Source organism: Aethina tumida, chromosome 1, assembly GCF_024364675.1.
Source record: "Aethina tumida isolate Nest 87 chromosome 1, icAetTumi1.1, whole genome shotgun sequence".
Taxonomy (NCBI): domain Eukaryota; kingdom Metazoa; phylum Arthropoda; class Insecta; order Coleoptera; family Nitidulidae; genus Aethina; species Aethina tumida.
Window position 1 is genome coordinate 57,420,904 of NC_065435.1, and position 25,116 is coordinate 57,446,019.

At 31.3% G+C, this 25,116-nt stretch overlaps 3 protein-coding genes across 7 annotated transcripts in view; 2 read left to right on the forward strand and 1 right to left on the reverse strand.

The window, feature by feature from the left end:
• LOC109609363 (protein prickle) overlaps positions 1–25,116 on the reverse strand; it is a 236,826-nt gene that overhangs the window by 5,499 nt on the left and 206,211 nt on the right. For all 5 annotated transcript variants that reach the window (XM_049963698.1, XM_020026019.2, XM_049963703.1 and 2 more), the window contains 2 exons: positions 14,470–14,734; positions 3,626–3,868 (listed from right to left, as the gene is read on the reverse strand). In XM_049963698.1, the coding sequence (XP_049819655.1) occupies positions 3,626–3,868; positions 14,470–14,734 (508 nt within the window). The remainder of the gene's footprint in view (positions 1–3,625; positions 3,869–14,469; positions 14,735–25,116) is intronic.
• Positions 18,130–19,975, forward strand: LOC126264707 (endothelin-converting enzyme-like 1). Its single transcript, XM_049963729.1, has 7 exons — positions 18,130–18,292; positions 18,346–18,551; positions 18,604–18,774; positions 18,826–19,066; positions 19,118–19,286; positions 19,340–19,575; positions 19,628–19,975. Exons 1-7 carry the CDS (start codon positions 18,254–18,256, stop codon positions 19,949–19,951), a joined length of 1,386 nt encoding a protein of 461 aa, XP_049819686.1. The 5' UTR covers positions 18,130–18,253; the 3' UTR covers positions 19,952–19,975.
• Positions 21,424–24,449, forward strand: LOC126264706 (neprilysin-2-like). Its single transcript, XM_049963723.1, has 10 exons — positions 21,424–21,475; positions 21,529–21,647; positions 21,965–22,437; positions 22,488–22,643; positions 22,766–22,986; positions 23,043–23,195; positions 23,249–23,495; positions 23,553–23,718; positions 23,772–24,019; positions 24,073–24,449. The coding sequence occupies exons 1-10, from the start codon at positions 21,465–21,467 to the stop codon at positions 24,409–24,411; spliced, it is 2,133 nt and encodes a 710-aa protein (XP_049819680.1). The 5' UTR covers positions 21,424–21,464; the 3' UTR covers positions 24,412–24,449.

Here is a 25,116-nt window from a genome sequence, read left to right on the forward strand (position 1 = left end):
TGTCAAACCAGACTAAAGTTTGTGTAAAAATATATTAATTATCCTCCAGAATTTTGACAAAGAGTAGAGAAAAGCTTGGACATTCCTTTTCTTGACATAGTATAAGACGTAATTTACCAACAATACTTTACCAGTTATGTAAATGTATGAATTTAAAGTTCTTCAATTCGAAAAGACAAATAATCATGTCGATGTTATCAATTGGCCAGCGCAAAGTCCTCATCTAAATCCAATTGAAAAATAGTAATACGAGATGAAGTCTTGTCTTAAAACAACTAAAACCGTCAAATTTATATATATGTGGTTACTGATTAAAGTGTGGTGGAATTTAATTTCAAATAAACGCTTCCAAGATGTCGTTGAATCTAGAACGAGTAGTAAGTTTTAACTATTTTTCAAATAAATAAATAAAATAAAACTATATATATCAATATGTAAATCATTATGTTACCCATACATAAGATTTATTAGGATTTTAAATAAAAAAGTTAAAATAGTTTTTATAATTTTAGAAGCAGGTCAAACTCACGTAATTCCCATAGAAAAAGTTCAATTTTAATCATAAACCCACAACGAACCACAAAAGCTTTATCGGGAAAATTTCCAGGATTTTTCATGATGACATTATCCGGGCTCGGGCAAATGAAACCGGTTCTTATTAGCTGCATCAGTGAGCGCTTAGAGTTTGATGAGTCCCCGGCAATCAGGAATTAACAATTAAATTGGGGTTGGTTTTCTTGATGAACACTTTCGTTTTCTAATTATTTCTTTAATGAAAATCTTCTCTTAACTCCGTTCTTTATTCGGCCGCGGAATTAATACAATTCCAGGCGGTATTGTTTCAGTTTGGTTCGGCGGAGGCAAGGGATACCGAAATTTATTACTTTCAGTTGGTTTGGAGTGCATATTTCTGTAAAAAGTAATCCGCGGTTATATAGCCGGACTTAATTTCTTTACCACTCGCCTTAATTAAAAGAATAAACGACCCGGAGCTTGACTTATTGGATCTGAAAACGGTAGGGAAACCGCCACGAAACTTTTGCGTTCTCTTGTGGAACAGACGGAAAATATTCAATGAAATGGATGTACATATTTTTTTCTTACATTTTGTAAATTTATCGTCGTAAAAAAATGCAATAAACATAAAAAGAGTTCATTGTCATAAACGTTTTGCTGCGGGCCTGTCATATTTCCCAGGGTACAATTTCAGTTATGGACCCTTACGGGACGCTTAAGTTTCAGATAATGCACCCAGGGACTCACCCCTCCTTTTCAAATTTCAGTGAACATATGACTGGGCCGGCTTTAAATAAAGATTGTTCCAGATTCAACTGACAGATTTTTAAGGAAGTCATAATAAGAATTCAACGGTCGGTGAACGCTCGCAATAAAAGGGAGAAACTGTCAATAACTTTATCAAAGAAAAAAAGGCGTGGGTTGCTGGAAGTTTTATGTGAGATTTTCGGGGAAAACTTCTAGAGCTGTTTATGATTTATGAACGCGAAGGGTAACAAGTATTTTATTGCATTAACGGCGCTTATACGGAAGTCATCAACAGTTCTTTAAGGAAAGTTTTTACATTAAATATGTATGTAACAGTTTCAGCAAATAGAATAAAATTTAAGATGTAAGTTAAAAGTTATGAACACGACAACACTTAACTATAACGTAACTTTCTTGCTGTGTTGCTCCATAATTATATTTATTTATGAAAATCAACTTAAACTATGTAGTATTGCAAATCTACATTAAAATTTAAATTAAAATAAGGAACAAAAAAATTATATAGATTTATTAAGTTTTTATAGAAAAATTGACTTTTTATAGTCTTACGTCATGCAATATAAATAAAACAAACACCATTATGTTTTGTAACAACAAATACTTTATTAGATGTATGTTTTGATATATTAGTGTTAAAATGGCCATAAAATTTAAAAAGCACTTTGGGAATATTATTTTATATACACAGAAATAGTACACATTTAATATTAATTAGGAAATGTAACAAAAATATTTTATATTTTATTGCAACTTATTAAAATATATGAAAATATGAGCTGTGTTACTTAAATTGATTACCAGTAATATTCTGTTTTTGTTTTCCTACGCAACTGATTTTATTCTTAAAAAATTGTGTATTTTTTACTAGGTTTCACAATTGACAAAATTATAGCAACTTTTTACTAGATTATTTGCTATAGGTCTTTTACTTATTATAATTATTTAGTCATTGGTCGACGGAAAACTGTAAGAAAAATTATAATTTAATTATAATATACCAAGACGAAGAGAAACAAGAAGCGATGACTAAAACTTTATGGTTAAATAAGTAAATTGTTTCCTGTAAGAAAATTTGTCAGAGTTCTAAAGAGTTCTGTGAGAAAATAATTGTATAATGTCAAAAAACAATTTAAAATTATCGTCAACTGAAAATAAAACTAACCTGGAGAAAATGGGACCTGATGAAATTAATTTGAGGATTGTGAGAAAGTGGTTAGGGGACTTACAAGAAAAACTATATTTACTAAAAATGTCTAATTTAAATTTAATTTATAAAAAAATGATGGTGCAGAGAAGCATAGCGCCGGTTCAATAATGCTATGGGGATACTTCAATTCTTCTGGTGAAGGCCCTTTTAGACTGATTTATGTACAACCGTATTTTAAACAAGCTTTCATATATAGAAGAAATGATGCTCTTAATAACAATGACAATGATTTCAAACACAAATTCAAAATTGTGATGGATTGGTTAAAGACGTTTTATCTTAACCATACCAATCTGCAGATATCAACTCTGTAGGAAACATAGGACATCACCAAATTCGATATAAAAATTTTACAAATTTAAATGAAATCATTACAGCAATTCAAGAAGCTTGAAAGAATATAGATTGGTCATATCAGATTGGTCAGAAAATAATCGAATCCATACCACGGTCAATATTATACAACAACTTTGGTGTTAATGTTAAATTAAATAACACAGACTTAATCATTAAAAATCTCTTTTCAGATAATGCACCCAGGGACTCACCCCTCCTTTTTAAATTTCAGTGAACATATGACTGGGCCGGCTTTAAATAAAGATTGTTCCAGATTCAACTGACGCGATACATATGCCTAGCTAAATTCAGTAGAATATATGTAACATTTTGTAGAATAAGAATATAGTAGGTTTTTATAATACTGTATAAAACAACAATGCTAAATTAAATTAAGTTATTAATGGCCACTATTGTAGAGACATTATTTTTCTTAAGAAATATAAAATGTACTCATTTTGAAGGATGCTATGCTATGCTCTTATTTTTATAAAAAATAAAAATGTCTCTTGTTGACAAAAATATCATATGTAATCTGCTATATAGAAAGAAAATAATTTTTATTACATGCATAGTTTTTTATTATTTTACTTTTGTGCTATCATTCATTCAATCTGTCAGGTACAGTAGACCTTGGTTGGATCATATAGAAATTACCAATTTTATTGACATGAATCATGACTAGAAATTACATTTATTGTACATTTTTTGTGTTAATATTCCTTAAATATAAAGTTACCTATATATTAATATCTAAATGACAATCTTAAAAAAATAAACAAGTCTGAATGAACTAACCGTCTCGCATTGCATATTTCCGGGGAGTTGTCGGACCGCACCGCGACCCAGAGCTTCCCGTTTCCTCTGGGCCGAGAAAAGACGTAGCTCCTTGCGTTCCTCATCGCTGAGCGCGTGGCAGTACCGCACTTCGTTGTCGTGCGGAGGAAGTTGTTGCAGGAGTTGTCGCACTCTGTACCGCTCTCCCACGGAATTTACATAAGGAACTTTGTCTTCCGGCAGCGCGCTGAAGTATAGGTGCACCTGGAACAAAAGGGGTCAATTAATTTAAGTGGTTTTTATGTTGGGGACGTGCACATTTCGTGAATGGCCGAAGATTATTGCTTCATTTGAGGCATTGGCAAGTGCTAACCGGGCGAAGAGATACGGTTATATACGTCGAGATTGACACTTGCACGGTGGTCCTAGTTCGTGTGCTGGGCGTGTACGGCCAGAACACCCGGATCAGCTTCATAATTAAGTGCCCTCGGACACTGATTAGCGAAAACCCATTGATTAATTGCCGTGATTAATTGCGTCACGATGCCAATGACGTATGACCGTTCCGTTCTCAGTTACATGCACCAGCTTGTACTCTAATACGTACTGCCTCTTATCTTGTCCGCGCGATATTTATGGGTGACTGGAGCAGATTTAGTTCATGCTTGCCTCGAAAAGTAACCGTTTAAATGTGTGTTTGGACGGTATACGACTTTCTAAAGTACCACAGTCATGACTTTTTGTCGGCGTTAAGATTGTATGCCGTGTCCACAAACAGGGTTGGCCTTTTATTTAATCTGCTAAGGGCTAGTAACATCAATCGTTTTTACCGGGTCTCCTTTGGATTAAACAACATCGTAAATATCATAATGAAAGTTTGCAGCTCTTCACGCGCTGACTTACTATAACAATGTAACAAGAATTATAATATTAATGTTGTTGAATTTTTTCGAATTCAAAAGCATCCCGCAGAAAAGCTGGTAACTGAAATGTGCCAAGTCACCATTTGAATTAACTGAAAAACAATCGAGTATTGTCGATATGGCTCTGCACGAGTCGTCCTTCATTTTTTTTTTTCATTTAGTTTATTAGAAATCGGCTGGATATTATTAGAAACTATTTAGATTCAGTAAAACATTAAGGCATTAATGTTGTCGGAATTATGGTGGATGCGCAAACATATTTTTGATTAATTGATTTTGATTGATTTACGCTCATTTGTGTAGAAAATATTAGTTTTAATTTATAAAATTTTTATTCTTAAAGTTTTTCCTTAAAAATTATAGAAAAAACATGAGTGTGGCTCAGAAAAAAAAATAAAAATAAGTAATTTGTGACATTGTGATACATTTGGTAAATTTCGAGATATTTAATACTGTTGTTTATGTGTTTTTGGCTTGGTTTTTAAAAACATTTTAAAGATAAATTTATTTAATGTTTTAATTTGAAATAAAAAAAATCATATTTTATATTGAAGTTTAATGAGATATATATAGATATATATGAGTTAACCATATAAGTAAAAAAGTACCTGTATAAAGTGTTTTGTTAAAAAAGATTAAATAAAAATGTTATTACACTCTTTTGAAATCTGCTAAATGTCAGTTTTCTTAGATAAAAGATACTTGTCACTTCGTCTGAAGACTATTAAATGAGAAAACTTACAAAGTGATATTTTCTTACATTCATTAAATATTGAATATTTAAGATGAATAGATGTTTCAATATAAAATGGACCACACAGTGTAAATAAAAGAATGGAATGAAACGGACATTAATTTTGATTCAATGTTAAATTTATTTGATATCATCCATACGTGACAATCATGTCCACCACCAATCTTTTAATAAAACCCCTCATGATTCACAGAATTTCATCAATTTCTGACCTGCAACAATGAGCTTCCGCAGTAAGAGAACCATCTTACAATAATACCCCGGACCGGACCGCAGCCTCGGCGGAATATAAATGTCAATATTTTTATATATATTCGGGGAGTGAGGTATTAAACGGGATAATAGAATAAAAGCATTCGCGCCTTTATGGTTATGGTCACCGGAGGGCAGTTATATTCGGCTGCTTTAGTACCATTTGTGTTCGGACAATGTTTGCAGGAGGTCTGGGGTAATGAAATCGAATTAAAATGGAATACCACAGGTCGGATTAGCCGCATATTAAAGGACCCCGCCAGTTTATGGCCAGTTATTGCCATATGGATCTTACGGATACTATCGTTAATATTTTCGGTGGGGATTTACGAGTATTGTCTTGGACCACTTGCGAACACGAAACCGGCAGACTGGGCAGGTGAATTTTAGATTCATTTAACCGACAATTAATATAATTAATATTTTGTAAATTAAATCATGCTAAAGTATTTCTTTTTATGCACGAGTCTTCTATAAATATAAAATATAAACATTTTACATTAGACACAGTCTATAGATTCAAAACCGCAGGTATATAAAATAAAGTGACTTTACAACATTGTAGCTCAAAGTGTTTTTGTTAAAATACAACGGTTTAAGAATTTTGCTATTGTAAAATATAGTTGAATGGAAAACATGGGACGTTGATTTTGTCTGTGATTAAACGCAGTACAATGTAGTATTGTCGTATCTACAATTATTACAGTTTGTTGTTGGTGTTCGAAATCAAGGCAACTTCAATTGGAACAAACAAAAAAATAAATTAATGAATATACTGTTAGATTTAAGTTAATTTTTATATATACTAAACTAAGAAACAAGGTACAGTTGTAAATCATTTTAGAAGACAATATATTAAAATGTTTTACATTTACGTAAGTTCTTGCGATGTTTTTGAAAATATATAATATACATGGTAACTCAAGTTTAAATGTTAATGACTGTAAATTTATTATCAATATTATAAAAAAGTAAACTTAATGTGTCAATGTTAGTTTAGACTCATATAAGATGAAAACCATATCTTATTTATTTATAATTTTGATTTAAATTTTAATGAATAAATTTAATCAAAACTTCCTTCTGAGTAAGAGTAAGTAAATTATGAAATATCCAATATCAGATAGTGCGGCATTAGTTCTCACAAATATGCCTTATTACTACCTATTATAAAGTCTTTTATATTTTATTTTATGTTGTTGCTATAATTTTGAAAGATTATAAATTTAATGAAGACCTTATTATTATCATTAAAATTTGTTGGGCCATATTCTAATCAGTTGATATTTCAATCAATATATGATTCGTTTTATCAGTTGTTAGTATTTTCAGATCTGATAGTGAACTTAAGAGTCCAGATTTTTAAAGGTTGGTTGACGCACTTTGATATTTTTAACCGTTTCTGAAATATTTAAGTAAACTCATATTTGGCAGATTTCAAAAATTGTAAAAACATTTTACTTAGAAAATATACCTCCTTAAACCATAATTAAGTTTGCTTTTAAAATGTTGTAAAAAATCAAGCAAAATGTACAATTTGTGATATATTAAATTATTTCTAGCCATGCTAAATTTCGAGATATGTAAAATGGGTTGTGTGTGAAACATAATAATACTCTTTTAAAGCTAACAAAGATGATATTATAAGTAATTATGACTTTTTGAAAAGTTTGACTTTTTCCAACATTTTAAAAGGTGTTTCTTAATTGTTTTCATATGTTTTCATTTGAAAAAAAAATTGCATATATTATCTTGAAATTTTAAGAAAATACATTTAACATCTTATATTACGTATAACGCGTTTGTAGAAAGTGTTTATTCTATGACAAAGTAAGTAATAAAATTATTACACTCTTTCGAAATCAGTTTTCATTCAGAGACATCAAAATAGCTTTTGGCAATTAACGTTTTAAAACAACTGAAGTTTGGACACTTAACTCTAGACTACTGATAATACATAAAATCATTCAATTTGGGACACAGTATACTTCATTTATTTGACTCTATCTATTACTGATTAAGGAAATATGCATTTCTAAAACAATGTGTATGACTTCCATCTCAGATAGAATAGACTATTAAATTTTGCATGAAAGTTTTCAATTATTATAAAGCATAGTGATAAACGTACATATACTTAGATAGGTCCCTAACGAAGACATTGTGGTCTGTTGAGCATTGTTGTCGACTACAGAAACTCCAAAGTTAGATTGCTGGCTCATACGGTGCGCTTATTCAAATTAGACCTACATAGATTGGACATCATGCAAAATTACCATACATTTTGTAGCTACAACCGTTAACGGCGAGAAGTCGACGAAGGGGAGGACCCAATTCAACTTCGGGAACGAGGGAACGCGACCAAATCATCGACATATTGCAAATTTGCATTAGTTTCCACGTGGAACTTTTAATGAATGAATTTACTGTTGTTTGTGTAAACATTGTAGCGGTCGTTGAACAGACACGAAAAACCATTAATCCGACAATGAATTCGCAACGAAATGCACTTGAGCCGGAATTCCACGTTGAAAACGGCCGCATCCACATGAGCAACGCAAACGCAGAGTGCCCATAATTTACAATTATTGCTTTAAAAGTGTCCTTCACCATAAAGCATGTTCATTTAAAATGCCTTTGTGGCCGTACGTGTTTCGCCATTGTACAAATGAGTTATTGTGGCCAAACTACCAAATAAAGTTATTATAAATTTAATCTGTCCCCGTTGAAAGCGACTGCTGCAAGTAGTTTCAATGGCTCGGTGAAAATTTATCGTCGCGCCACGATGAAAGCTCGAAAAATTATGTGCCGTGAGTTTCGCACTGCCGGATTAAGATTTTATTATATAAACATGATTCATCGTTCGGTGACGACTAACATGTGCTAAAAGAACATATTATATACACAAATTACACGAACACTGCGGCACAAGGAATTTCCCACCATGTGTTTTATGTACCTATTAGCCTCTTAACTCTCGTTGCCTCCGTTAAAGAGTTATTCATACATCGATGCTGCGAAATGGTACTTCTCCAGAAAGAACATGCCAATATCACTGTTTATTTAATTATTTATGGAAAAATTCTCCCACAAAATAGTCGGGCCGTACGCTAAATCGAAACGCCACGCCGTCACTATATTTTAAATTTCATTGACGTCGTTCCACGTCAGGTGTGAAAACGCGGTGCAGCATGCAACAGGTATTTTCCAGCCGACCAGCTCAACTCACCGACACGATTTTCCCGCATACCAACGCTGAAACGCGATCCGACCGACTGTATTGACCAACAGGTGCTACACAGTGCCGAACTGACAGTTGGGCCGTTTGGAACGAAAATTAGGGGACTCATGCGAGTCGTAAAACGTAAAAAGTGCCTACGAATGTAGCGGAGGGATCGTTTTCGTCGTGTAAATGTTTGAGTTAATACGCTGTGATGTGTTTAACGGAGTTGTAAGACAACTCCGCAAACTGATTTTACGTAGAAAATTGAATAGCATGCGTAGTTCATCACAGTTTAAATGTCCTTTCAAAATATTTGTGTATTTAAAACTTATTACTAAAATAAATAATATATAAAAGTGTTAATTATGTATAAATACTACCTAAGCTTTATCCATAAAGCTTAGTTTTAAGTTATGTATCACGAATATTGCAAATTAACTTAAAATTGAAATTTAAAATATAAAAAATCCAGTGAGTAAATCTTACTATTAGGCTGCAAATTAAGAGAATGTGTTAAAACAAAACCAAACTATATAGGACTTTGAAAAACTTTAAAAACCTGAAGGTTTGTGTTAGAAAATATAAATTCACGTATTTAAAAATTGAGACAGTTTTATTACAAAGTAACAAATTAGGAAAAAGGTTTATTATATCTTTGAAACATTTCAAATAATATGAGCATAAAATATAAAAAATTCAAGTATTCGAAAAAGAAGAAATCTTAAAAATATAAAATAAAATGTGATATTAAATCTGAATCATACGTTTAAAATTTATAACTTTGAAACAATTTTTAAAAAGTTGAAAAGTTAAAATTTAAAATATAAAAAAAAGATATTTAAAAATTGAACAAATTTTACCATAAAACTAAGAGGTGATACTAAATTTGACTATACTTTGAAAATTTTAAATTCAAATCTGGAATATAAAAATGTATAAATATAAATAATAAATAATAATACTTAGGTGACTCTTTTAAAGCTACCAAAGATGATGTTATAAGTAATTATGCCTTTTTGAACAGTTTAACTTTTTCCAACATTTTAAAAGGTGATTCTTAATTATTGTTTTCATTTAAAATAAAAAATTGCATATATTATTTTGAAATTTTAAGAAAAACCATTTAACATCTTATATTACGTATAAAGTGTTTGTAAAAGTGTTTATTCTTTGTCAAAGTAAGTAGTAAGTAAGTAATAAAATTATTACACTTTCGAAATCTGGCAAATACCAGTTTGCTTGTCTCATCAGAGACATCAAAATAGCTTTTGACAATTAACGTTTTGAAATAGTTGAAATTTGGTCACTTAACTCAAAACTATTGATAATACTTAAAATCAACCAATTTGGGACACTGTAAACTGTATTTATATGACTCTATCTATTACTGCTTAAGAAACTGCATTTCTAAAACAATGTGTACGACTTCTATCCTAGATAGAATAGACTATTAAATTTTGTATTAGAAAAAGAAGAAATCTTGTAAAAAGTATAAAATAAGATATGGTATTAAATCTGAATCATACGTTTAAAATTTATAACTTTGAAAATTTTAAATTCAAATCTGGTATATAAAAATGTATAAATATAAATAAATGGGAAAATATTACTATAAAAAAACGAATTTAAGTTTAAGAACTCAATAAAACGAAAGATGAGATGATACATCTGAATCACTCGATTAAAAATTATAACTCTGAATTTTTAAATATTGTGGAATTAATAGAATGAGAAAAAAAGTTTAAAAGCACAATAAACATACCTACTAAATCTGAATCACATGCGTAAATTCAGGTACAGGAACGGCAACAAACTAAAATAAATATTATGTTAAAATAACACATTTTTATTATAAAATAAACAACCAATATTTTCACTTTCACTTCCAATACTATGTAAATTATTAATTTACAAAAATTACATTTTTGAATATCATTTTATTTCAATTTTTCGGTAATCGAAACTTTTGAATATCTAAATCAAACATTATATATAAAAAGAATTATTAATTTACAAAAATTACATTTTTGAATATCATTTTATTTCAATTTTTCGGTAATCGAGTATATAAATCAAACATTATATATAAAAAGAAAATTTTGAAAAATGAGGAATATAACTTTCAATCTGATATGACTGAAAAATGCCAGATTGATGTTTTTTTAATCGTGGGAACTCAAGATAAACAGAACTGACCATAAATGTTTGTCGTCAAAAACATCATTGTATGAATATTTGATAGCCATAAATAGTTTAACAGTTTCCTTTTAATTAACGACCGGCAATAACTTTCAACACAGCAATAAATTTAAATATTCACTCAAATTATTCAAAAAACTGTATAATACATCAAAAATTGAATGTAATATATTAATTTTTCTCCATTAAAAATCTGACTTCAAGTAAACACAGATAGAATCACCGGCACCCGGCATCGTGCCTCGGGCAGAAGGCGAACTTATTCCGTTCCGCAGTTCTTCATATCCCAGTTCAACTCACGATTCCCATTTACATCGCTGTTATTTTCTTATTACGTTCAAATAATTGTTATAATATAAAATTTACATTAAATAGCGGCGCAGGCCACGTAGCGGTCACAATCACAAATAAACTCTGGAGCTTCTGCCGTTGCCGTTGTGCAGAGTGGATTCCGTGTCCGAAGCCGCGACTCACGAGTCCACGAGTACGTATTATGTTTTATTAGGGGTATTGTTAATTTATTAATGGGACAACGGTTGTGCATAAATTTTTCGATCAATAAATTAACAAATAGACATTGAAAACTCGACAAAAATGGACGTAACATTCTCCATTTGTTCACGTCTGATGAAAGTGAGTTTCCAGATCGGTTTGCCAATTAATGCGACAAGTTTTCTGTGAACTTATCTCGTGTTCAGCATGTCCCTTCCATGAGGTTTTATAGTCGCGAAGACGAAATACCTGTGGAATTCTATCCTTTGTGCACTATCTGAAAGTCTATCGTTGTGCGTATTCCCTCACAACTATTAACATTTTATTACAACTTTATAAATCGCCATTAATTAAAATGTAAATTAATTTCATCGATTGCCGTAAAACTTGCTCCATACGCGGACGTAATGCTAAAAATGGCCGATCACCGATCAATTACAGGTGCAACGGCGACCAATGTAATATTAAACACGGACGGCACAAAAAAAAGAAGTTGCCGATAAGTTACATACGATGCACGAATACTTTGGCTATTTTATCTAGTCTTCATGGTGGTTACCGGATCTGGTTTTTTCTTGGGCTTTGGTGGATCGAGTTGCGAAGTGGCTTTTAAAACTTGATATGCCACTCGAGGCACGCGATAGACGATATTGCGTTTGGAGGACCGCGGAACGGACGATTATCACCCGCCAAGGGTGTAAACGGCACATTCGTTCGCGGACGCAGAGGCGCACTTCCCATACAATTTCCCATGGTCGACACAAGTATTCTAATTGTGAGTTATTGTTAATATTCGTGATCGTTTTTATGCGACTTTAAAACATGCCACGTTATTGCAGATGTTAATTTTATTACGTTTGCGGAGTTAATTCGTAAACATGTCCATATACGCTTGCAATTATGTATATAATTGTGATTCATAAACTAATAAAATATATACACGGCTGTAATGGCTGCTAACCATTAATCTAATTATTATATCCTGGTTATAGGAAGCGGTTTTCATTATACTGTAAATAATCCATGTATTTATATGCAGTAAACTGTAGTCTTCATAAAACTTGTAAACTGGACGATTAGTGTTTTTAATTAATATGCAACAACTGTATTACAGGTGATTATTACACTTTTATTAATGAAATTTATTGATTATATTTATATAACAGAAAAATACCTAATCAAAGGTCAAATTGGGTATAATTTTCTTTTGATTAATCACTTCTGACTTTTTATCAATACGTCAATCACAATTAAATATTTCAAGGCTGGGTGATTTGGTATTTTAGGAAATCGCAGATTATTCTTATTGATTAATTATAAGCCAAAATTTTAAACTCTATTCATTTAATAAAAAGACATATTATTTGGATTTTAAACATAAAACAGTATAAGGTTCAGACAGGATCAAAAGAAAATCCTTCCTGTTACAAAACTATTAAAAAAATGAACAAATTAAACCATTATTAAATAAAAACATCGTTAATAACAAAAAATGCATAATTAAAAAAAAAGAAAAATAAATAAAATTCTTAGTTACAAATTTGTTGTGTAATATTAATAATATATATGACTATAATTTATTCCTAAATATCAAATTTTTTTCCTCTGATTAATTAGAAGTCAAAAATATATATAATATAAAATTGATTAACGTGAATATCTTTAAACTTTCTCAAGTAAACCATGAGCAAGAGGCATGATTTAAGAAGGTTTTGGTTTTGAGCCAAAAAACGTGACATTTCGTCTATAAGTACATATTTTCATGCTTTACAATTGGAAAAAAGGTACAAAATATTTTTAAACGGGTCATACAGTACCTATATATAATTTAATACTTAAAAACAATATGAAAAATCTAAGAAAATGAAAAAGAAATACAAACAAATTAACATAGTATTAATCAGAGAGACTAACCTAAAAAAATTTCTCATATAAGCTATCAGAAAGAAAAATGATTCTTAAGAGACTGTTAAAAGTAATTGAAAATAATTTGTTAGTTTTCTCTAAGTTACAAAACAAGAGGATCTTTATATGCATTTAAATAAAAAACAGCAAACGGAACAAGGAACTGTAAGTTAAAAAATGTTAAAACTTAATTTAGTCATAAAATTACAAATAGTCAACATAACTAATATTTATTAGGGAAATGCTACAAATGTGCCTTGGAAATCCCAAATTATTTCAATTTATTAAAAATAAATTGAACTCACTATGAAGAAATCATAAAAATTAATTTTATCAACAAAAATATATAAAATCAATCTCTTAAAATTTTACACAAAATTAAAATTAGCATTTGATAATTATTTTAAATAAATAAAAATATAGAATGATGTCAAAATGAGGAAGTGCTAAGAGCAAATGTTTGCTGATGCCTTAAACTATAAAAAGTATAAAAAGAAGTACATAACTAATAGACCAACTATTAAAATAAGATCACTATTAACAGTAAAGGCAAAATTTTCAAAAAAGATTTATAAGTCAAGCCATAAAATTATACACCGCTAACATACTATTAATCAGAAAGGTGCTATAAAAGAGCAAATATAATTTACTCCTGTCAGTCAATATTTTTGCGGTTTTCTCGAAACGACATTTACAACACTGTCAACTCCAAGACGATAATTAGATTTAATTAACCTTGTTAAATGTGTGGTTGCATATATAATTTTAATTATCCTTCCTGTTTTAAAGCCACTGCCCGTGATTAATTTAAAATATTCGTATTTACCAATTTTGCAATTTTACAAACGCTTACTATGTATATAGTTCATACGGTTGCTAATTTGGTGCGGCGTTGAGCGATGATTCACAACGTAAATTAGCGGCAATCTGGTGGGCAGTTGGTTGTCAGACAATCTCTGAATAACCAATAGCTGAATGAACGAACGTACAACGTCATGGTCACGATTCAATTTGATTAAGAGCGAAATTATTACTTGCCGCGTTTAATGTTAACACAACTTCCCCAAGCAAATCATGTTGTTTCTCTTTCGCCAGCTTCGATTGCCGCATAACCTACCTGATCGGGTCTCAGTCCCGGTGGTACCCAAGTGTACTCTTCCAGGGCGCATCCCGAGTCGTCGTCGCTTTGCGAGTGTCGTTGCGGATCCCCGTTCTGCGACGGTGAAAACGGGGAACCTTTGCCCAGGAATCTGTCGGAGGGGTCCAGCGAGGGTAATTTACCTCCTGGCGAGGGCAGAGCCGGTGGGGACAGGGGGCCGTTGATGATCCCGTCGTTGTTGGACATCCCGCTGTCAGGCCACGAGAAGTTCCGACATACGGGCCTGAAAAGAACAAACCATGAAAATTAATTAATAATCCTCCGGTCACATGCCACCATTTTTATGGGACTTTTATTGTACGACATATTTTTTGATAATTTTTTATACGTGCCGGGTGGATATGCAATGAATTGATTGGAGTCCATAATGGCTAAGATTTTTTTTTGACAAAAACGTAGTTAATGGTGTTCATCCGCTTTGTGGTAATTTATACAAAACCTAACAGTAATTTGTCGTCTGCATGTTGTTAACTTTAAACGGTTTTAATAAAGTTTTAATGGCAGACTAAACATATTTAATATTCTTAAAAATCCAATTATGTTGTATAGATTTATTATTAATCTGATTTGTCACGTATTTCATTTTCGAAAATAAATAAATATATTATTATTATTATTATTATTAAAGGAACCTTGAGAAAAATTTTGTAAAATGACTGCTTTATATATATATATATATATATATATATATATATATTTAAAAATATATGCTTTTTATGAAATTTATCAATTAAAGGGGCATTTAAGATTGATTATTTATACTAAGAATATTTTTCTATTGTACTGTATCTCTTGAAATAAAGTGGTAGTCACGTATTAAATATATATCAACTGAAGTTGATGAACTTTTTTTTGTTTTAATCTTTTGTGTTGGATTTTAAAAACTAGAAACTAATATAGAATATAGCAAAGAGAGCAAAGTAAATATTAATTTATCATTCTTTGAATCAAAATGGACTTTTATCTTCTTTAACACTATATCATATTTTAATTGATATAATAAAAACATTTTTATAAAAATGTAGTGAGAGAACAAGTAAATATATCAATTGTTTTGATTGCGCCTCCAGTTCGTAAATTGGAAAAAAAAATAATTTTCCGATCACTGATGACCTCCATTATTTGGCACCCGATACATATCTTGACTAATAATAAATGTATTATTGTTTAAAGAATAACATTGTTAAATACAGCCAATATTTTGAGTATACAAATATCATTTTATCATCTACATACCATCGTTTATTATATAAAATGGCAATAACCTTTAATGTTTAGATGATTTAAAATATAATATAATTTATACATAAATACATCTTAATATTTATTAATTCATGATTTCATCTACAAATTTCTAGATCGTTGATGAAGTTCAAAGTTCAGATACTAACCATCAAAGCATATTCACTATTGACAATATAAAAACACCTTGGCCAAGATTTATTGGATAATGTTTTTAACTAATGTATCACAAAGTAGTTTTTCCAATCACAATAGAGTATTTCTTGTTGTGGGAAATTAGGAACGCTTTGTTAAAAAACCTATTTCAAAAAAAAGTTTTATAGAACGCAGACTAAATTATATATTTTGAAAAATTGTCGAAAGCTATGCATATCATCTACCTACATATCTTAGAAAAGGACCCACAAATATAGAATACTGTTGCCAAGATAGAACTAATGATTTCAAGGAAAATAAAGAGAATTTCTGCTTCGAAAAAACTTTAAGATTTTAATAATTCTCTCAAAATAATCAAATGTTTTTGTGGTTGAGGAAACGAAAGGGAGAGTATTAATTATTGGAAAGAAAAAATTAATTTTCTGATAGCTGACGACCTCCACTATTTGGCGACCAGATATACATATCTTGACAACTAATAATAAATGTATTGTTGCTTAAAAAATAACTTAGCTAAATGGTGCCAATAATTTATGCAAGGAAACACCAGTTTGTCATCCTCATACCATCGTTTATTATATAAAATGGCAATAAACTTTAATGTTTAGATGTTTTAAAATAAACAAACAACACAGTGTAATTTTTATACATAAATGCATCTTAAAATTTAAAGACTAGTTTTTGTCCGCTCAATGTGCATACTTGCATAATAATATACGCTAACTAACAATAAATTTTACGCAAACGAATAAACTCAAAAGTACGGTGGAAATACGACGAGAATATAAAGACCATTTGAAAGTCCCATATATTTGTTATGTGCTCCGAGTGCAAATAAATTTCGTAGATTCACTTCTGTTCAATTTCTGATTTAATCCCTACTGAACTGCAATCGCTTCGCGATTGAATCACACCGAATCTATAAATCCCCGTAGCCTTTATTACCCCCACAAACTACGCAAACATCGAACCCATATTTACAGCCGTAGCCTCAGGAGTCGAGGTTGAATGCGTCTCAGAAATTGAGATGCATTTTAGTTAATGCACATGACGCAATGAAAGCATGGAGAGAAACCGTTCGGGTTTCAGCCGGCTTATTTGTAATGAAGGCAGGAACTGGCGTATCTGTTTTCAGCTTGTCTAAGTTTCTGTCTCGTACCTTTTGAAACAAAAGTTAAGCAACGTGATGAATGGGAACGTCTGAGAACTTTCCAAGCCACGTATCCGACTTTGCTCTTTGATATTGCTGTTCGGGGCGCTCACAATTTGTCTAATTAAAACTTGGGCATCGTTATCATTGAATATAAAATATAATATGCATGTTCTGAATCGACAAAAATGAAGTTGGTAACTACATAATTGTATAAACGGTGGAGGCATGGGTCAAAGTGTAAAAATTAAGACGTGTGTTGGTGAGGATGACATCACAGCGCCGTACTGCACTTAATTAAGTCAAAACCCGGTGTACAATTTTAGTTTTAAGTAATTCCCGTCAAGTGTGGTTCGGCTACTTCTAAGGTTATGGATGTGATTGAGTATTATGTACCGGTGGAAAGGATAAAACGTGTGAGGCACGTACCTTTAATTATATTTGTGCCGGTGTTTATAATATTAATTGTTCTGCTTTGTCTCCTAATAATTCGAGGTGAGAAGCTATTAAAATTGTTTATGTTTGTAATTAAACACTATTTTTAGAACAAAGAGTGTGTGACACAGAAAAATGTAAGAAGCTATCTAAAGATTTGTACAACTTCATCAACGAGTCTAATGATCCTTGCAATGACTTCTATGAATATGCATGTGGATCAGTCAAAAAGAAAAGGAGTGTCAATTTTATCAGTACCGTAAACTTAGAAATGATGAAAGTCAATAAGCAACTAGAGGATCTCATAAAGGGTCCAATATACCCTAACGATTCAACATCAGTGATTCTACAAAAACAATTCTATCAGTCGTGTAGAGATGTTGATGCTATTGAAAGAGAAAGTCAAACTGTGATTTTACGAATAATTAGAGAACTTGGTGGTTGGCCTGTGTTAGAAGAAAAGTGGAATGAAAACAACTTCGACGTGTTCGAAATGATGATAAAAACTAGGAAAAAAGGAGATTATTATCAGTGGTTCCTAGACATAAGTGGAGAGATGGAATACACCGATCCACATAAAAGAGATATGATTAGAGTAAACTCATATTTAATTTATAAATCTCATTATCAAACAGTCCATTTTAGATCGATTTACCCACAGTCAACAACATTCATGCCAATCACATACCAGAATATTTAGAGATATTGATTGATGTGTGTGTGGCTTTGGGAGCGAAAAAAGATCAAGCCTCTTCCGATATGAAGTCACTAATAATGTTTGAAAAAGAATTGGCGCAGGTAACTAACGTAAGTAACGATAAGTCAACAATTTCTTCACAAGTTGATTGTAGATCGTTGATGAAGTTCAAAGTTCGGGTACCAATCATCAAAGCATCTTCACTATTGACAATATTAAAACACCGTGGCCTAAAATTTATTGGTTAATGTTTTTAACTAATGTGTCACAAAGTACTCTTTCCAATCACGATAGAGTTCTTTTTGCTGTGGGAAATTACTTACCGAAATTAGGAACGCTTCTTCAAAAAACTAATAAGCGGTATTTCCAGATTTACAATGTTTTATTCTTATTACATCATAGAGTTTTTTAGAACGCAGGCGAATTATATCTTTTGGAAAATTATCGAAAGCTATGCACCCCATCTACCTACATTTCTAAGAGAAAGGATTAACAAATATAGGATACTGTTGCCAGGATATGATAGAGCTAATGATTTCAAGGAAAATAGAGACAATTTCTGCTTCGAAAAAACCTTAAGATTGTAATACTCCTTCCAAACTAATTAAATGTTATCAATATTAGTTTAACATAGTTTTCAGTACGTGTCCGAAGCACAATTTGCACGCAATAATGAACATAAACTACCCGATGTGAAAGAAATGCTGGAGAACATTTGTTGCGCCACTAGAAAAGCAATCTTAAAGTGCGAGTGGATGGATGAGGAAACAAAAGAAAAGGCATTAATTAAATTGGGGAAAATTCGTTACATTATCGGAGCTCCAAAAGAAGTGTACAACGAAATTGAATTTAACAGAATCTTGGGTTTACACAAGGTACAAATATATGAAAATTTTGTTTAATTATTAATGACTGGTTTGTTTTAGGTAAAATATTACTCCAACAATGTTATTGAAATGGAGAGAGAACTATTTAGAAGGTCAATAGATCATTCGTTTGACTTGGAGAGACCGAAAATCACAAAAGAAAAAATCAAGTTCTACTCAATTATACCAACCCAAAATGCAGAATTTATTATGGATAGTAATACAATGGGTATATTGTTACAGTATATTATTAAGAGCAACATTATTTGTAATTTTTTGTAGTGGTTCCATCCGGAATATTACAAGGGGAATTTTATTCTTCGAACCGTCAAACTTATTTAAATTATGGCGCCCTAGGCAATATTTTAGCCCACGAAATGGCTCACGGATTTGGAATTGAAGGTTCCACGTACAGAGAAGGCAACAAAACGACCAACTGGTGGTCAGGACAAACCAAAAAGAGTTTCTTCAAGACTGTGGAGTGTTTACTTAAGAATTGTAGTGCCGGAAATGAACAGGTTTTTATTCTATATAACTGTCAAACACACGTACCTCATTAATCGATTTCAGATCAATTGTAAATCAACATTGGATGAAAACTTTGCTGATTACGCCGGAGTTCAATTGGCGTTTGATGCGTATCAGGAATGGGTCAATAAATATGGAGTGGAAACTTCACTTCCAGGTTTAAAATACGATGATCCAAATCAGATTTTTTTCACAAAATATGCGACGTTAATGTGTCGCAAGAGCAGACAATACGACGATACGAGACACTTGCATCCAAGGGATAGGATATTCGGAGCTTATAGAAATAATAAACTTTTCTCAAACATATTTTACTGCCAAGACAACGCAATCATGAATCCTAACAATAAATGTGTTGTGTTGTAATTTAATAAAGTATTATTTTTTATAGTTATTTCTTTTATTTTTCTAAAGGTCAATTATTAATTAACCAAATAACTTCTATAATAAGTAGAGATGAGCAATACCGTGATTTTTCAATTATAGTATTAGTGTCATTTTGTAATGTAAGAGACGTTTAAAGGTGACGTGATCACAGTTTTATGGCTTTAACAAACACCAAATTTTAGGCTCAATGTCTGTCGTTGAGACACTATTATGGAATGTGACAAACATCATTTCATTTATTTTCATAAAGATTTAATTGAGATATGACTTATATCACCTATAATTTTTGGATATTGGTTATTTAATCTTATCTCCTGATCCATATTTAGTAATATGATACTTGTTGTAACAATAAAATGTGAAGATTACTTAAGAGTTTTGTACTTTTTCTCTTACTTCTAGTTTAAATTACATTTAGTAACAGTTATCTGCAATTTTTAGATCAGTTATTTAACCACAGTTCGTCCATCTCTAATAATAAGCATGCATATACACGATTTTGAAATCGCAGTGCAATGTTAACTTGATTAATGTACTGATTAGTTATGTCTTGCTGTAGTAATTGCGTTTAACTAAATAATTATATCTTGTCTTATTTGTAATTGTTCTTATTCGCCACTTACTCATGTAATAAAAAGTTATTTGCATGTGAATGTTAATGAAATCTTATCTTTAAGAAAATCGCGGTCGTAATTGTTGTAAATTTAATTGGACAGAAATAATATTTGCAAAACTGAATAAATCAATTTTTAATGACTAATGAAATTGACACAGTTTACATACATATATTTATAATATTTAATACGTGAAATGAAACCTTAACACTATGATTCTTCCAATTGATTAACTACAATTTATAAATTTTTCTTAAATTATCTAAATCTTGCCCTTTAATTAATTCTTTAATTCCATCAATAAACAAATCTAGAATTTCCCAGTTTAAGTTTAACCATTAACAGTACTCAAAATTTTAATAAAATTTTCAATAAGGTGTCATTTAAATCGTATTAAAAAATTGTTGAGGTTTCAGGTTAGGTGGTCTATAATTGCTGCTCAGAATGTTCGGCAAGCAAATTTAACATGTTTCAGATTAGTAGGTCAATAATATTTGCCAGAAATTACTGCCCGTATGTTGTTACTCTGTGGGTAACAATTTAATATGGCACAGCTAATTGATTGGCAATTAAATAACTGAATATGTAAAGAAAAACAACTATTATTAGCAGACCCTCTAATTTAATTTTTTTAAATAAAACTGCTCTCATTAATTAAACACCTACAGACGTTGTGTCAGACAATTTGCAATATTCATTGTAATATTGTTTGTTGAAAGAATATATAGCATTTATTACGCCCAATTTAAAAAACCGCACTCGCTAGATAAAAGTTACTAGACGATTAATTGTTTTAATTAAAGTTATGTGTCATTAGTCGGTCAGTGCTAATCCAGCGTTTGTATTAGATTGTAGAAGATCGTTACAAATTTAAGAGCATGGATCACAAGTAAGTGTTACGGACTGTCCTCAGAAATAAATCTAACTGTATCGTTGTTTTAGTGTATTTAAAAGAAAATGGGTGGATCGTACCAGTTTGGAAAAGTTCTTGTTTTTTGTGGTGTGTGTTTTATTAATTTTAGTTCTTGTATTATTAGTTAGTTTGTTCTCCGTACGATCAGGTGAGTTTGATATATGTGATTTAGTTAAATTGATTTGTTTGTGTTAGAATAACGGACTGAAACAATATAGGTCCATAAATGTATAATTACTTCTGGAATGAAATACACATTCGACCGATAAATTTACTTTGACATTAACTGCCTTAATTAATACATATTTACTGTGCTTAAATGCGTAAATCTCCATTTATTAGCCGATAATTCAAAGTTTACTTAATATTCCGGATTATTAATATGTCTACGTCCGCATTAAAGTTAAGATCAAGGTAGTATAATTAAGTACAAGTGATTATATCGGAAATCGAACATTTTTACAGACGCTTTGGTCTGCACCAAACCAGAATGCATAAAAGCTGCCAATCACATATTAGACATGGTCGATGTTTCTGTGGATCCTTGCGATGACTTCTACAATTTTGCATGTGGCACCTTCATCAGAAACAACCAACAGAGATCTTCGTTAACTACTCTGACCGATTTAGCCAGAGGGCAGCTCAAAGATGTAATAATGGGTTTCGATCATCCTAGTTATTCTAGAGGGGTTAACTTGCAGAGAAAATTTTATCAGAGTTGTATAAACGAAAGTGCCATTGAAAAAGATAACAGTCAGACGTTGCTGAAGAAGCTCGATGAACTTGGAGGCTGGCCATTGTTAAACAGTACTTCTTTCGACGAGGGTAGATTCGACTGGATGAGTGCAATGGTTAAGGCGGCTAAAATTGGTCTCCAATACGATTTTTTTCTCAGTATAAAAACTTTAGTCGATGAGACCGACAGAAATAAACTTTTGGTGGGTTATTAATTTTAGATTTATGTTTGTATGATATTGGTTCTTTTCAGATAACGCCACCTTACCTAGGTAGTTTGATCAATGTAGAATATCCGGAGGCTTTGATAGAAATGATGGAACAAGTTGGGATGGACCTGGGTGGGTTACATAAGGGAGCAATTGTAGAAATAAGAAACACTGTCAATTTTATAAAGGAGTTTAATGCGGTAATTTTTCTTTTGTAGCTTAGTACTTAATACTTTGTCAATATGGGGATACCTATAAGATGTAGTATATGGCATAGGAATTTCTTCACTTTGACAAAAGTAAAATTATTTGAATATTTTAGATTGTGTCCAAAGCTTGGAACCATACAAAAAATGATGATAGTGACACTAAAGTTCAACCAATCAACAAGTTGAACCAAAAATATATTTACAAACCGTGGAAAGAGTTCCTTAATAATTTAACAGATGGAATCATGCAATTCAAAAGCGACGATGAAGTAACAATAAAAGGTGAGGATTACTTAAGAGATTTGTATTTTTTGCTTCTAAGGACAAACAAAAGGTAATACTTATAATTAAAATCCTCATGTTACATGTATAAATAAATGTTGGTTTCAGAATACATGCTAATTATATTTGTTGGTATATCTTGATTGATAACATGCAGTTTTTGAAGGAAAGTATAAGAAATAAAATACGACATGTAAGTGAAGATGTTGGAGAAGAAATTAAAAATAGAACAGAAGAGTGCTTTATAATTTCCCGACAATTGTGAGTATAAACAAACATATAATAGGCCCAATATAAACTTTATTTATTTGTAGCTTTCCATATGTAGCTGAAGGAGGATTTCTAAGAAGGTATACTAAAAAAAGTGATGTTACTGATATAAACGAAATGATACAAAATATTCGCGACCAGTTTTCTGTAGCTTTTAAATACAATGACTGGATGGACGATGAAACCAAAAAAATGATGCAAGAAAGACTGGAAAGCCTCTCGCAATCAATAGGCTGGACTAATTTCGTTTACAAAGCTGCAGATTATGAAAGATCCTTGGAGATTGATCGAGTATGGCTACTTTCCGTATGTGCATTGCCTTATTATATTGATAAATATCTATTACAGATTAGATTCATGGACAAAAATATAATTAACATGGTCACAGAACTTCGCCGCAATGACCTTTATAAAACCTTCTCCTACATAAATGAAACTGTGGATTTGGAATATCGATTGCGTTACCCCGTTATTGATGTGAATGCTTATTTCATTTTTGGTATCGACACATTAAGTAAGGGGCGGCCAAATCAACGATGATTTTAATTGAATCACTGCTATTTTTAGTACTTCCGTTGCCAATAATTAGAGGTTTCATTTATGACGGTGAGAGACCAAACTACATGAATTATGGCGCCTTAGGATCAATCATTGGTCACGAATTTACACACAGTTTTACTTTGACGGGAGATCATTCTTACCCCGTTAATAACACCTGGATGACCAACAGTTCCATGACCAAGTTCCATGAAAAAGTTCAATGTGTTATAGAAGAATACGATAAATACCTGAATGTAACTGAAGGCCTTCATAAGGTAAATTTAACTGTAGTCATACATTTGAAAATTTGCGTTTTATCTTGTTTTAGACTGTAACGTCTAACGATTTGGTGGATGAAAATATTGCTGATATAACAGGTATCACAGTATCCTACAGAGCGTATCGAGACTATGTACTGAAGAATGGTATTGAAAATAACCTACCCGGAATCAAATTTAACCAAAACCAACTCTTCTGGATAATGTCCAGTACTTATTTATGTGAAAGCAAGAGCCACAAAGACGTTTCCACAAAGAAAGTGCGTCACATGAATTCCAGACTGAGAGTGTTGGGTACTTTGATGAATTCGCCATACTTCGCTGACGACTTTAACTGCCCGACTGGATCTCGCATGAATCCAAGTAAAAAATGTTCAGTATTGACTTAATTTAATAAATAGTAATATAACCTTCAAATTTATTAATACTTGCATCTGTTTATTTCTAGAAATCCCGCTAGAACAAAATATCCATGCGGTCTCAACCGCAAATATAAATTACTATTAAAATGGCGACGGCCTTTTATTAAAGAGAAACTGTTTATGCCGCTACAGTTATCTGTATATCGTGGTTTTGAACTGAATAATAAATAATTTTCGATATGACAATTCGAAAATTGCCATATGGTTTACTCTATAAGGACGTGCGGTTGGAATACCACTAAACTGTGCCTTTGAATGAATTATTAACAACTATTTAACTCATGTTCAGTAGAAAAACAACAATATGCAACTTTGATTAACTATTTCTGTATTTGGTCTGAATATGTTAATGTATTAAATTTAAATTGCTTATAATGTCTAATTACATTATTATTCCATCGCACACAATTGATATTCTGTTCCCACGTCTTTATATTTTCAGACCAATTAGGCCTTTTGTCTTAAATGTGATAACAGTAATTATGTTGTTAATTTGAGTGTTTAAAATACAGTTAACGTGCCATTAATAGATTATGATACGTACACTTGTCTGGAGGTTGCCAGCAATTATACAGTCATATTTGGTTACATTTTAAATGGATCCATAAGAGATGATGAGTGACAATGATACAGAAAATGTTGCAGTTTGCAATTAATAAAAGGAAATAATTT